A 14286-nucleotide genomic window follows, 5' to 3' on the forward strand; every position below is an offset into this window, starting at 1 on the left:
TCCCAACCCAGGGATCAAACCCAGGTCTTCTGCATTGCAGGCAGATGCTTTACCCTCTGAGCCACCAGGGAAGCCCATGCATTAGTGATTCTAAAAACTATTTTCTATGTATTCTAGGATTGGGCAAATAAATATATTATGGGGCAGGCTTTTTCACTATTAGAAAAGGGAGTGATAAATATGGAAAAGGAGACTTGAATAACGAATCTGGTGGTCCTGGATTAGAATTGAAGTAACAATATGAACCTACTGTTTTAAATATAGATATATAGATAAACAGATAATAGATAGCTACAGATGTTGTGTATGTGTAAATACACATAAGTCCCAGTTGAGACAATGTCAGTAGCAATGAATATGTAGTGCTCAGATCTTGGCTTCTAAGTACTGTTCTCCACTAGAAGGAACAAGGCCTTTGTTGAATGGTTGAATTCCAAGGCAGGGGCAGGAAAGTGAAAGGCAAACATGGAACATCATGTTTTCCCAGAAATTAAAAGGCAGTGCTCAAAGCAAAATGTAAACATGTCAGAGGGACCAGAAGCCAATTTGGAGGGGCACTCAATGGCCATCAAATCAACTTGAGTGGAAGTTCCCTGGTGGTCCAGTAGTTAGGACTCTGCGCTGCCAAAGCAGGCGATGTGGGTTTAACTCCTGGTCAGGGAACTAAGATCCCACATGCCATGCAACCAAAAAATTAAATAAACATGTAAACCCAAAGAAACCGAAGCATCAAAGTGGAAAAAAAAAAGAGCATATGATCTCAAGTTTCATGTTAAAAAATAATTTAAAAAATCAATTTGAGCATCAAAATAAATGATTGCAACAATTTTTTTTTATTGCAACAATTTTTAACTCATTAAATGAGAATCTATGAGTCTATACTGATAGAAGTAAAAGGGAGAAACAGGAAAGTTCTTCCTTAGAGCAGAATGCTAACAATTAAGGTAGAATAAACTTGATGGAATTAGAAAGTCTCTATGTGGTGACCATCACAGTAACAGCTGACTGAGTAATAACTGATTCAGTCGGGAATTATCAACGAAAGCTAAACTAGTTTGTTCAAGTTTGACAAGAAACAATATCTACATAATCTCAATGTAGCTCCCCAAAGAAGCTTATTAATGATACATCAGACACCACATGAAGCAGATCCCATCTTAAGCAAGTGCTCAACGTTAACATCACCAGGAATGGGACAAGTCCACACCATGAGGACATATACACCACTTCTGTGAAATCCTATCAAAACTGTGTTGCTGTTTAGTTGTTCAGTTGAGTCTGACTCTTTGCGATCCCACATACTATAACCCACCAGCCTCCTCTGTCCATGGGATTTCCCAGGCAAGTATACCAGAGTGGGTTGCTGTTTCCTTCTCCAGGGGATCTTCCTGAACCAGGGATCAAACCCACATCTACTGCATTGGTAGGCAGATTCTTTACTGTTAAGCCACCAGGGAAGGCCACCAAAAATGTATAACCTGAATTTCATCATGAGGAAACATTAGAGAAACTCAAATTGAGGGACACTCAATAAAATAACTGACTTGTACTCTTCAAAAAGTCAAGGTCATAAAAGATGAAGAAACTGTTTCAGATTTAAAGACATGACAACAGAATTAGGCAGTGATCCTAGGTTGGATCCTGGACCATAAAAACAAAACAAAACAAATTTTATTCTCTCTTGCCATAAGGGACATTATTGAGAAAATGAACTACACAGAATAAAGTCTGTAGATTTGATAGTAATATTGTAGTAATGCTGACTTCTCGGTTTTGATAACAGTACTGTGGTTATGTAGGGGAATGCCCCTGACTTCAAGAAATAAACATGTTAAGACTGAAGTATGTTGGGGTCAAGAGGCATCATGCCTGCAATTTACCCTTCAATCAAAACTCTGTGTGGGTGTTTGTGTATGTGTTTGTGTGAAACAGAGAGAGAGAGAAGAATAAAACAAATGGGGCAAAAAGTTAACATTTGGAGAATTTTGGTGAAGGGTACACGAGAATTCTTTACATTATTCTCACAACTTTCATTTTTCTCTAAGTCTATAAGTCTATTATTTCAAAATACACAGAGGAACTTCCCTGGTGGTTCAGTGGCTAATATTCCTCGCTCCCAATGCAGGGGTCCTGGGTTTGATCCTTGTTCAGGGAACTAGACCCCACATGTCACAACTAAGATCGAAGATCTGGCATGCCACAATTAAGATGTGGGGCAGCCAAATAAATATAAATAAAATTTAACAAACAAAACACACAAACAAACAGTTTTGATACCAAAAGTGTACACTGAACATCCTTAATCATAAATAACCTGTTTCCTTAGGATTCTTAATGGAATTACTAAGTCAAAGGTATACAATTTAAAAAATATTGACCTACGTGGTAGAGAGAAGTTTTTGAGTTCTTCTAAGTGTGGAGAAGAAAGGCAGGGAAAATGGAGGTGTTGAGAGGGCAGACCACAGCAGGAAGGTGGGGTATGGAACTGGAGCTGCAGAACATTCTCAGAGTGAGCAAGAGCCAAAAGCCACAGGAGTTCAAGGACTGGCTGATGGGGTGAGGGACCACAGCTGACAGATATTTGAAATGCTTTTCAGGAACATCATCTTCACATGGGGTAACTGACTGCCTGGTCATTCACCTGCACTGCAGCCTGGTAAGAACAGGCGCAAGTACTTGGTCCAATCCACTGCCCTGTATCCTTCCCCCTGTACCCATCCCTCTGTGCAGGCCAGTTACCCACTGCTGAGTCTCAGCGGGTACCTGGGCCTTTCCAGTTGGCATCCAAGAAACAGCCACGACTTCTCTACCCAGTCCATAGCCATAGGACCCCGTGGCTTCTATATGATGCAAGTGAGAGGGAAGCCAAAGTGTTAGTCACTCATTCCTGTCTGACTCTTTGCGACCCCATGGACTGTAACCTGACAGGCTCCTCTGCCCATAGAATTCTCCAGGCAAGAATACTGGAGTGGGTTGCCATTCCCTTCTCCAGTGGATCTTCCCAACCCAGGGATTGAACCCAGGTCTCCCACACTGCAGGAAGATTCTTTACTGTCTGAGCCACCATGATGTAAGTAAATAATCTGAAATAATCTTTCCTTTTAAATGCCTATAACACATTCCACCAAGTATATGTATTAATATTGGCTCTTTGATCCCCTGGAGGAGGAAAATGACAACCCACTCCAGTATTCTGGCTTGAAAAATCCCATGGACAGAGGCCGGCTAACAGTCTGGGTTGCAAAGAGTTGGACATGATGAGCTAAGCACATCTGAGCTGAGTGTTTGCCACTTGCCAGGGACCATGCTAAGCACTTTATACAGATTATTTCACTTAACTTTCTCAATAACTGTGTGGGATGGTAGTATTATTAATACAGACTACATTATACTGATGGAAAAACTTAAGTCTAGAGAGGTTAGTTAAGGTAAGACTTGTTCCCAGTCATACAGCCTAGATTGAAATCCATGAAGTCTCCACCCTAAACCACAATGCTATGCAGGATAGAACATTTTAACTAAGAAGAAAAGAGGCAATCAATCATAAGTTGAACATCTTAAGATAATAAATTGGGAACCTAGGATGAAAATTATATTCTTACAAATACATATTCCATTCTTCCATTCCGTAATCACCCAAGCATTTGTTTGATAAAGGGAACGTTACCTGACAGAAGAACTGTTGCTGGCTTCCTACTCCAGGTGTGTTACTGAAGGTGCTGGTAGACTTGGAAGAAGGAACTGGAAGACGATGGGACACGCTGACCGGTCCTGGAGTCCTGTTGGGCTGGGTCAGCTGATCTCCCGTAAAGTTTGATCCTGATGCACCAGACTGAACCGCAGACCCAAGACTAGGATGGGCAGTGCTGGACGAACTGACAACAGGGAACCGACTAGGTCCTGCCATGCTTGTCACCGAGGGCATGGTGGTGAAGCCAGGTCTTCCTTGGGAGACGCTGCTCTGCCCAGGGGACAGGTGCAAGACGGTGGGTGATGCCTGCTGCAAAGGCACCTGTCCGCCGACGATCTGAGGAGAGGCGTGGTTGACAATCACCGGGCTTCCGGAGGTGGCGAATGTCTGCCCAGACACTAACTGGACGGCGGCACTCTGGTTGTTCAGCATCTGTCCAGAATATGGTTGATTGGTCCTGAGCATGTTGGAAGAGTTTCTGTTCAACATGACATGCTCTGAGGCCACCTGGCCGGAAATGAGCTGAGAGGGCTGAGTCTGAAGAAGCTGCCCATTGATGGTCTGGACGTGGTGTACCGAGTTGGAACTGACAGAAAGGCTTGTAGGTATGAGGAACTGACTCTGGGGTGTGTGAGGCTGGCCCATGGGAGAATGAATAACGATACTGCCCCCGGCGCTGCTCACAGCCTGCGAGGTGACGGGCTTCCTTGTGTTCTGTTGGTTTACGATGTTCACGGACATGTGCGGACCAACCACTGAGCCCTGGGGTGAGCTTGCAGAGGCAAACGAGATCCCTTGCTGAACATGGTGCTGTTGTATTCCCAAGTTGTTCACATTGTATGTGTTTTGCTGACCCATCTGGATAGGCTTTGGCTGGATATTAACTGGGACTTTATTTGAATTTGGTGCAAGACCCCTTTGTATGATGATGTTATGCACAGGTAAAGATGTTTGGAAATTTGTGCTGTTAAACGGAACAGTAACAGGCTGTGCTACTGGGCTGGAACTGGAGTTCCCAAACAAGGAGTTGCCATTAGGAGTCTGTCTGTGAACGAGAAGCCCTCCACTCACATTTGAGGGGGCTTGCTGCCCACTACCCTTTAGTATTATTTGTGATCCATCTAGGTTATTAATAGTCATCATGGAAGGTTGATTACCAAATGACCCAATTAACTGTATTTGACCAGAACCACTAATCTGACTGCTATTAGACAAATGCTGGCTGGGCACACTGATCCCCACGTGGTGCATAAAGCCATGGTGCACACCCACCGTATTGCTTGCAAACGATGTGCCAACAGGCACATGAGTCACCCCTATAGGCTGCAGTGTCTGACCTGAGTAATTAGAAACATTAGAAGCCTGAGTAAAGGATGCTGATGAAGAGGGATGAAGCTGAGCTTGTGCAAACTGTTGGCTCGAACCTATACTGGCGTCCAGATATGCCTCTTCTGCCAATGTCTGTTCAGTGATATTGGCCTCCTGCAAGGATTTCTGAAGAATGTCGAAAGGTTGGTCCTCACTGAGATCAGGAAGAGGAGAAGACTCAAGTTCATCTTCGAGAAACTGAAGGCTACTTGAAAGTGGCAGTCCATCACTGGGCCCTTCTCCAAGCTGGCTGCTTACAGCTTTGAGGGCTGACTTAGGATCAGCATTCTAAAAAAATAAGCGGGAGGTTACACAGCATATCTCACCTCTGAAAGATTCTTAAACAAAAAACGAATCTCACTTTTGAATATGAATAAAGCATAACAGTCTGCTTTTTAGACTCAACTCTCCAAACTGCTCATCTTATTCTGATACTTGATTCCCTTAGTAATGATGTTTAAGTTTGTTTTTTGGGTTTTTTTTTTGGTAAGTATAAGCATTCATTGCTCTGGTAAATTATTTTATAGGGAACAGATCAATAATGCAAACATACTCATGGCTACCTGAGTAGCTTTATTCTTTGAGATAGTGGCATAGGCATTATTTTTTCAGGATCACTCCCAAGTCCAAAGCTTGAATGGGACTCAGCCAAGGGTATGTGTGTATCCAGGAGACAGCAGTGTCTAGTTCTTTGTACCACGGGATGAGACATGAATTTTGGGAGTTCTGAGTGTGGTTCTACTAGATGTCCCGAAGGTATCCCAGATTCAGCCTTGACTTTCAAGGTTTCTCAGAACTCCCCTAGTGCTAACCTGTCCCAGTCCAGGAAAAATCAGTCTGGATGAAAAGAAGATTCTGATGTGAAATGAGTGAATGGGCATTTGATTTCTTAGAAGTAATCAGCTCACTATGATGCTTTAAAAACTATATCAGTGTCCTATTCAAGAGTAAAAGTTGGTCACCACTTGTCAAGTGCTCACTTGTGCATTAGTGTCTGTCCGTAATGAGTCCTTAAGGTCTGGGCATTCCAATTAGAGACAACAAAACAGGCATATATAGAGAACTGAACACAGTTACTGATAAATCAGAGACACTCCACTGGGTCAGAAGTTTATCATGGGATACGACAAGATTATAAAAGAAAGAAAAATGAAATCAATAGTTATTTAACACAAGGTGAAGGCAATGTAAATATACTTAACACTACCAAACTGTATTCTTAAAAATGGTTAGGATGGTAAACTTGTTGTTATATATATTGTAACATAATTAAAAATGTTAAAAGGTGAAGAAAAACATTTAAAAATAGATCAGTCAAGAATAAACAATCCAGGGATTCCTTGGTGGTCCAGCAGTTAGGACTTGGTATTTTCACTGCCAGGACCTGGGTTCAATCCCTGATTGGGGAACTAAGATCCTGCAAGCCACACAGTGTGACTGAAAAAAAAAAAAAAAAAAAAAAAAGAAGAAGAATGAACAGTCCAGCTTTCAAAACCCTAGAAATTCTCAGCCATGGGTTAGTAAGGTATGGTGCTCTGGGGGCTAGAAGACGGGAAGAAACAGGTAGAAAAGCAAGACTAGTTCACCGGACACCCAGTTAGAACTTGAAGTCATTTGAAAGGAAGTGGGGAAAAGCCACTGAAACCAAGGAGGTTTGTTTGCTTATTTCTGCAGAGAAAGGTCAAGGCAACAGTGGATTATCTCCAGAGTGGTGATGTTTTCACAGTGCACAAATTAACAGACCATGGGTTTGAAATTTCATATTTTTCAAAGCTTTTAAAATATTTCTACTGCCATGACATAATCCAAGTTCCCCAAAAATACACCCTGAATGAAGCAGCCTGAAGAGTTAGAATTAATACTCACATGGAAGTGGGAGAGCTGGTGAGTAAAAATCATTAGTGTTGGGAAACAGGCTAAATATCTCCTTTATGGGTTATAGGCTTGCATGCAGTTATTGCCCACTCAGAATGAATTTCAGAATTGCTACTGATTCACAAGCCTTACAGGAGATAGTGTTGTGACTTTAAAGCCATCCCTAGCATGTGGAGGAGTCTTACATGTTATGATCTGACATACTTTGTATACACTCAAATACGTTAAAGAATTGTACATTTCCAAGAACTTTCTAAATGCTACTCCAATGGTACTCCATATTATGGATGAAGAAAATAAAGACCCTGATGATGATGATAAGTTGACATTAACTGAACAGTGTGCCCATGGACTAGTTCCATTCATCTTAACCAGCCTATGAGGTAGATCTATCATTCTCCTGGATTTACAAATAAAGAACCTGAGCCTCATGGAAATTTAGTGATATAAGCAAGGTTACAGAGCTAGAAAGTGGCAGAGCAAGGATTCAAACTTGGGACTCTAGACTATCATCTGTGGAGAACAAAGCAGCTAAAAGATTAAAGTAACATGGGCTTAAACACAGCCATCTGGATACATCTCCAGGCAGGACTCCCCTGTCCTGAAGGTCAGATTTCTTGTCTAGATGCTCCTAGAGTTTAAGGACCTGCACCCTGGAACCTGGTGGCCTGGGTTCAATTCCAAGCTCTGCAACTCCTGGCTGTGTGTAATACTCGGTAAGTACCAATCTTCAGTTCCCTCATCTTCAAATATGGATACTAATAGAACCTGCTATATTCTTCACGGAATTATTTTAAGGGTTAGTGAGGTTGATATTTGTTAAGCTCTTAGTGCCAAGAACATACTGAGTGCTTAATAGTTATTAGTTACTATGATCTTTTTCCTCGTTTAAGATGAAAAGGATGAGAACATAACCATAATTCAGAAGGATTTTTTCTTAAAGCTTATGTAACAGTGTTCAAAAGACTCTAAGTTTCTTAGGTTATGTGTCCGTGGCATTTTAGAAAGAAAATTGAAAGCTTAGGAAAATAGTAAAGTAAAAATCTTAATAGGCTAAGTTAAAAGTAAAAACTGTCAACATAATTCAATAGATTTTCCTCTTGTGGCAACTGTAAAAGATGAAGTGAGGATTCCCATCATGATTCAAAAGCAATTATAGCTTCCAGTCATCAGGCATCAATGAGACAGAAACACCTGATCATTGCAGTTTCCAATACTCACACTAGAGTTGGCGAAAATCGAATTTGAATTGGCTGCAGAATATCCTGCATTAGTCAAGTCCTCATTGCTCTGCAAAGGTACAAATTCAAAAAAATGATCACTTAGACTGTAAAAGAAGAAACAAAATGTATGACTGTGACAGCCTGAGTCTTACTCACCGATTTATTACTAGGTCCATGTAGAAAATAGTTCAATGCTTGTGGGTCTCTAGAAAACAACCACCAAACAGAGACAACAGCAAATAAATACATTACTTATATTTAGAGTTCATTTTTATGAGGGTAAAAAGAAAAGGACATATTAGCTCAAGTAAAATCCTCTCCTTGTTTTAAAACTATTAGTAGTTTTTGTCTGTTTTGTTTTGCTGTCATTTCATTTCTTACTATCACTCATTTCAGCCTCCTGGGATTTCTTAGAAAATGAATTTAATAAAGGATTACCTAATGATGACTCCTATGTTAATCCATGTCACTCTATCTTCCTACTATACCTATATATACCTATAGGTAGGTATATTATACTTTCCTACTATACCTATATATATATCTACTATACCTCTGATGATTATTTAATTTTTATTTAAAAACCCCCCACTTGGTTTCAATGTGCTTATTAGGTTGTTTCAGTACAGCAGACCTCACACACTCAATTCACCCCAATCCTGGAATGAGAGTCTTACCCAATAAGATCAAGGAGACACGAGTCGTCATCATCATCCATGACAACTATAAAGAGAAGGAATAAGAAAGCACTGTTTCAGCAGAGCAGATTAAAGCCACCAGCATCAACGCAACACAAAAATACACCTTATACTTTCCGAGAGAAATAACTGTAATTCATGTGCACTTCTCTCTAGTTACTTATTATGAATGTGATTTTTAAATTTTTGTGGTCATTCAAGAGATCAAGTATTCAATTTAAATTGTTTTTATTGAACACAAATTCTTAACTTACAAGTCAAAAAGGAATCCAGACAAATCTAAGGGGGTTGGCAGCAACCCTTCACATGCAATTCCCCAAAGGGCCAGTAAACCAGGAACAGTAACTTCCTCAAAAAGTATAGTGAACAAGAGGAGCAATCACAGTTTTGTTTTTAAAAAAATCCCGTGCATACAGAGGTCTTTGAATTTTGTGACTAGATGTTTCCAAACCTGGTGAGCAATCCGGATTTCTAGCCATATTTTCGCTATCTTTAGGAAAACAGAAAAGTCAATTCTCCCTACTTTTGGAGACAGAAGAGGCACCACTGCCCCAGGCAGTACTGTGACAGGCTTTGCACTGAAGGTCCCAAGTTCCTCCCTCCGCAGCAGCAATGCCAACTGTTCAGTTGTAAACAGTGTACATCCTAACACTAGAATCTTTAAAGTAGAAACTCTCAACTCCCAGTTCACCCCAGCTCTAAGCCCAGAGCTCCCTCTCTCCCCAGCCATCGAGAGCATCCAGCTCAGCCAGCACAATCGCTGTGTTCTGGCTGAAACAATAACAACTGTACAAATTCCAAGAGCGGTTCTCCCCCTTTTCTTTCTCCTCCCTCCCCCGAGATCCAGGAAACTTACACTAGTGATCCGACACCTGGCAACATTGCTTCGCACCCATTTCGAGCCATGCGTGGAATAATTTACATCACGGAATGCCAAGGCCAAGAGTTCTGGAGCCGTTGGAAAGGGCAGTTGTGAACGGCAGTTGGACGGAGGAATGAAATCCTGAAGAGATGCCCAGAAGAGGGACACGCCCGAAGAAGGCAGAGTTTCTACTAAGGTTTTTTTTTCTCGGTTAAAACTGCCACCTCCTCTCCACTTCCCATCCCATCGGTCACAAGGCCAAACAAATATAAAAATTACTCCTGCCACATGGAAGGAAACTTGCTTTCCTCAGGAAGGGTCTGGAAGGGGTAAGTATCCCCCCATGTGGGACCTCCCCGTTGGTGGGTGACAGGGTTCAGCTGCTGGTGGATTATCCCTCTGAGTGGATCACTGGTGGAGAGGAGAGCTGATGGGAGACAGGAGGAGGTCAGTGCGGACAGCTTATCCAACGCTAACAGCCATGGCCACAACTGTGGGAGGCGCACGGGCCAAGTGAAATCTGTGTCTAGGACTCAGATGTTGAGTCGCCCAGGGGCATGCTAGGATGACTTTACTCACACGGCTTTTGAGGGGTGAGAAGGGACAGGAAGGAGAAGCTGGAAAACTACCATCAAGTAGACATGGTAGAAACTTGTGTGAAGGTCCGCCCTTAAATCCTGGCATTTAACATGTGGAACCACATTAGCTGTTGCTCATTACTGTTCCCTGGGCTGGTCTCCCAGACATCACAATCACATGGACTACATTAGCTAATTATGATGTATAATTAAGCCTATAAAATGCATATAATTTCTTTACTTCAACATGACTATTTAAATGGAGCTCCACTGTACCCTCTATAAATTCATTTTTTTAAGTGTCTAACAGTTTTCAGAATGAACTAAATGTATGTGAAAAACAGCTTGCATCAGGGCAGAACCCTTTCACGCCTCTCCCTGGTTCCCCTAACACCTGTACCAGCTCCTCCAGCGCACGAGACGCCCCAGGGTAACACACACCCCGAGAGGAAGGCAGCGCCAGTGGCTCCTCCCAAGTGTCACCGCCACCAAGACTTTCAAGCACAGACAGCCTCTGCTACCCCACAGCTCGGGGACAAGCTACTTCCTGAGCAGACCCAGTAAAAGAACAACTGTACAAGAGGGATGAAGTTAAAGGCCACTGCACACCCTCCCCTACCAAGTGGGCTGCCCAGACACCCGACAGAACACTTGTTGGCGACATCCACCCTACTCGCGGCATCAGTCCTGCCAGACAGACCTTCTCCTCCAGCGCCCCTTCGGTAGAATGCCACGAGCCTTTATAGTCAGGGCAACTCTGAGAATTCTACCTTTTAAAGGGCCACACTCTTTTCTGACTAAGCACTTTCAGATTAGAAGAGGTGACTCTTACCTCTGCACACCCAGTTCTACATGGTGTCAGAACACAGTCACAACATAGCCCAAGCCAGTATTTCTTTCCCCAGGAGGACAGATGGCCCCATCAGATAAATCTACCAGAACGACTGTGTAGAAATTGACTAGGATTCTAAAACAGAAAGACAACCTGAGGATAGAAACTAATAACTCCAAAGTGAAGAGCTGAGTTTTCTTTGGAAAGATTCCCCCATTACTTCTGGGCTCTTGTTGAAGCCCTCATTAAAGTAATGACTCTGGATTCAGGAGATGGGCCTCTGGCCGCCCCTCTTCCAAGAGGAAGTCCCTAGATCAGAGGTTACAAACTACTTCTTGGTTTCACACACTAGAGTAAGACACATCCCCTGGGTGATAGCAGTTTGCAGTAGTAGGATCTGGCAGGGAGAGAAGGGGACTGCAGTTCTTATAGGTGCCCCAAGAGATCAGAAGGCACTGCCCAAACACCTGACTATTACTTTTTTTTAAAAAAATTAATTTATTTTTATTTCCTGACCACATGTGGGCTCTTGGTTCCCTGATCCAAGATTGAATCAGCGCCCCATGCATTAGAAGTGCAACGTTTTAAGCACGGACCACCAGGGAAATCCCTGACTACCACTCCTAAAGAGTGAAAGCGAATATTTAAAATTGCTCACACTGTTCTTAATCAAGAGGACAATGTAAAAGTGACATTTCAAATCAGTGGGAGAAAACGTTAGCCCTCTAGAGAAAAGAAGGTGGAGCCATACCTCCTATCTTACACAAAAATAAATTCCAGATGGATCTAAGAGTTAAATGTGGTGGGGCAGGTGAGGGATGAGAAGAGACTTACAGTTTAAGAAAAACATATGGGAGAATTTTGTTTTATAATCTTGGAGTAGGAAAAGGCTAAGTATGTTACAAGACGCAGAAGTCTGCCAAATTTGATGACAAAATTTTTTTAAAAATTCTGCATGATAAAAGAAAAAAAATGAATAAAGACTAAAAAACAAAAAGTGGGGAAAACATGTTAAGTTCATATCACAAGCAGCTTTTCTCCCTAATACATAAAGAGCTCATATTTTTAAAAAGGTCAGCTACCCTGTATAAAATCAAAGGGTATGAAAAATCAGTCCAAAAAAAAGGAAAGACAAGTAACCCCTAAACATGTAAAAGTAATCACCCTCACTTAGGATAAGAGAATGCAAATGAAAATTACAATGAGATAAGATTATTTGTCAGATTGGCAAAGATAAAGTTTGGTTAAGGACTATGCTAGTCAGGAAATGGAAAAGAGGGACTTTTACACCCTGGTAGTGAGAGCATATGGCAACCCACTCCAGTACTCTTGCCTGGAAAATCCCATGGACAGAGGAGCCTGGTAGGCTACAGTCCATGCAGTAGAGTCAGCAAAGAGTCAGACACGACTGAGCAACTTGACTTGACTTAGTGAGAGCATAAACTCTGGAGAGGGCAACTACTTTAAAATTTTTAAATGCACGAATCATGTCACCTAGCATGTGCTTGTCCTACAAATATTCTTGCACAAGTGTGAAATGGTATGTGTATAAGACCATCCGGTGCAGGGGACTTCCCTAGCGGTTAGGGGCGTGAGTTTGACCCTGATTGGGGAACTAACATCCAACACGCCCACAACACAGCCAAAAAAAAAAAAAAAGACTTATCCATTGCAGCGTGATTGGTTTTTAACAACAGACTGTAAAAACCTAGATGGGAGGAGTATGGGATTTCTTAAGGTGATGGAAATGTTGTGGAATCAAATCACTGAAAACTGTACACTTTAAAGGGTGAATCTTATGGTACTGAAATTATATTTAAAGCATTAAAAAAAATGAAACGAAACAGGTATACACCTTTCTTGTGCCTTTGATCATATACCTTTCCAAGTCAGTTCGTATACATCTGCCTCATTATTTTCAATGGCTGTGTAACACTCCATTGTGTGGGTGAATATAATTGATACTACAAGTGTTGGGTAGAGGGAAAATATATAAAAATGTGTGTATACATATCCAGACCCTGAAATAAGGCACAATAACCAGCAATACCAGCTGCTTCTGGGAGGGAAACTGGGTGGCTGGATTTTGGGCTTTCCCTGTTTGGGGCCAGGGTTTGATTCCAGGTTAGGGAACTAAGATCCAACAAGCTGAGCAGTGGCCCCCACCCCAATACAATTAATAAAACAAAGAGGATGGGGTGATCCATGAAACACAAGAAGCTCAAGTCAGGCTCACTCTACATAAACATACTGGACATCAAATACTTGGAAAATTTTCAAGCAGTTCAGTGGCCTCAAGAATAACCCACATTAGCTATCTCAGAAGAAATATCTTACAGACAGTTTGATATTCATTAAGATCACAGAAAGATTTTAAAGACTGTCAAGCCAGAGATAAAAAGGAAGATGGTAGGCTATATATATATATATATTTACATAGGAGGAAAAAGATCTGAGCTCTTATATCAAGAAATGTGTTGGTTTCAAGAACAAATTTCAGGAAAGCTAGCTAAGCAAATCAATTCTACTGATTTAAGACATTATAACCTAGGAGCAGAAGAAAACGTTAAAAGTCATAACACAGGATTTCAAATAACTCGCAAAATGAAATCTTGTATGTGGCTGCTATCACAAATGATTCTCTTCTCTCCCTTATATGCTTTTCTGTTTTCTCTTCTTCCAAAAACATTATCTAGTGAAAATGATGACTAGTAAGCTAAAACTTTAAAAGATCACCAAGAATCAATAAAACAAGTTATCTTACCAACATACAAAAAAAATTACTGACATTTGCTTTATTTGTGTTGATTTGGTATAGTATCAGTATTTGTCATAATTTCCCAATCATTCACAAATTTGCCTTTAAAAGGTGCTGAGCTAGCACAGGAATCAGTAGGAAACTTTATTTAAGCAGTCCTGAGCTACGGAATGGGTAGTCTTCTCAGGTGATCTCTGAAGGTATACCGAGCTGCAGTCACTTATTTTTACCCATATATCTACCAGTTCCAGTGCTGTTCAATCCTTTGACTGATTCAGATTTTCATCTGGTATCATTTCCCCCCTCCTGAAGGATTTCCTTTAATATTCTGAAGTACAGATCTGTGATGAATTCTTTCATATGTCTTTAAATGTTTATTTTGCCTGAATTTTTGAAATGTA

At 41.4% G+C, this 14286-nt stretch overlaps 1 protein-coding gene across 3 annotated transcripts in view; it reads right to left on the minus strand.

The window, feature by feature from the left end:
• The window catches only part of BICRAL (BICRA like chromatin remodeling complex associated protein), a 105160-nt gene that overhangs the window by 25050 nt on the left and 65824 nt on the right, over window positions 1-14286 (minus strand). For 2 of the 3 annotated variants that reach the window (XM_070456418.1, XM_070456419.1), the window contains exons 3-6: window positions 8835-8880; window positions 8314-8362; window positions 8156-8224; window positions 3668-5347 (exon numbers count right to left, since the gene is read on the minus strand). In XM_070456418.1, coding sequence (XP_070312519.1) covers window positions 3668-5347; window positions 8156-8224; window positions 8314-8362; window positions 8835-8875 — 1839 coding nt within the window. In that variant the 5' untranslated portion in view covers window positions 8876-8880. Of the gene's footprint in view, window positions 1-3667; window positions 5348-8155; window positions 8225-8313; window positions 8363-8834; window positions 8881-9711; window positions 13521-14286 lie in introns of those variants that run through there. The other variant, XM_020913984.2, reaches the window with a different exon arrangement.

Source organism: Odocoileus virginianus, chromosome 27 (genome assembly GCF_023699985.2).
Source record: "Odocoileus virginianus isolate 20LAN1187 ecotype Illinois chromosome 27, Ovbor_1.2, whole genome shotgun sequence".
Classification (NCBI taxonomy): Eukaryota; Metazoa; Chordata; class Mammalia; order Artiodactyla; family Cervidae; genus Odocoileus; species Odocoileus virginianus.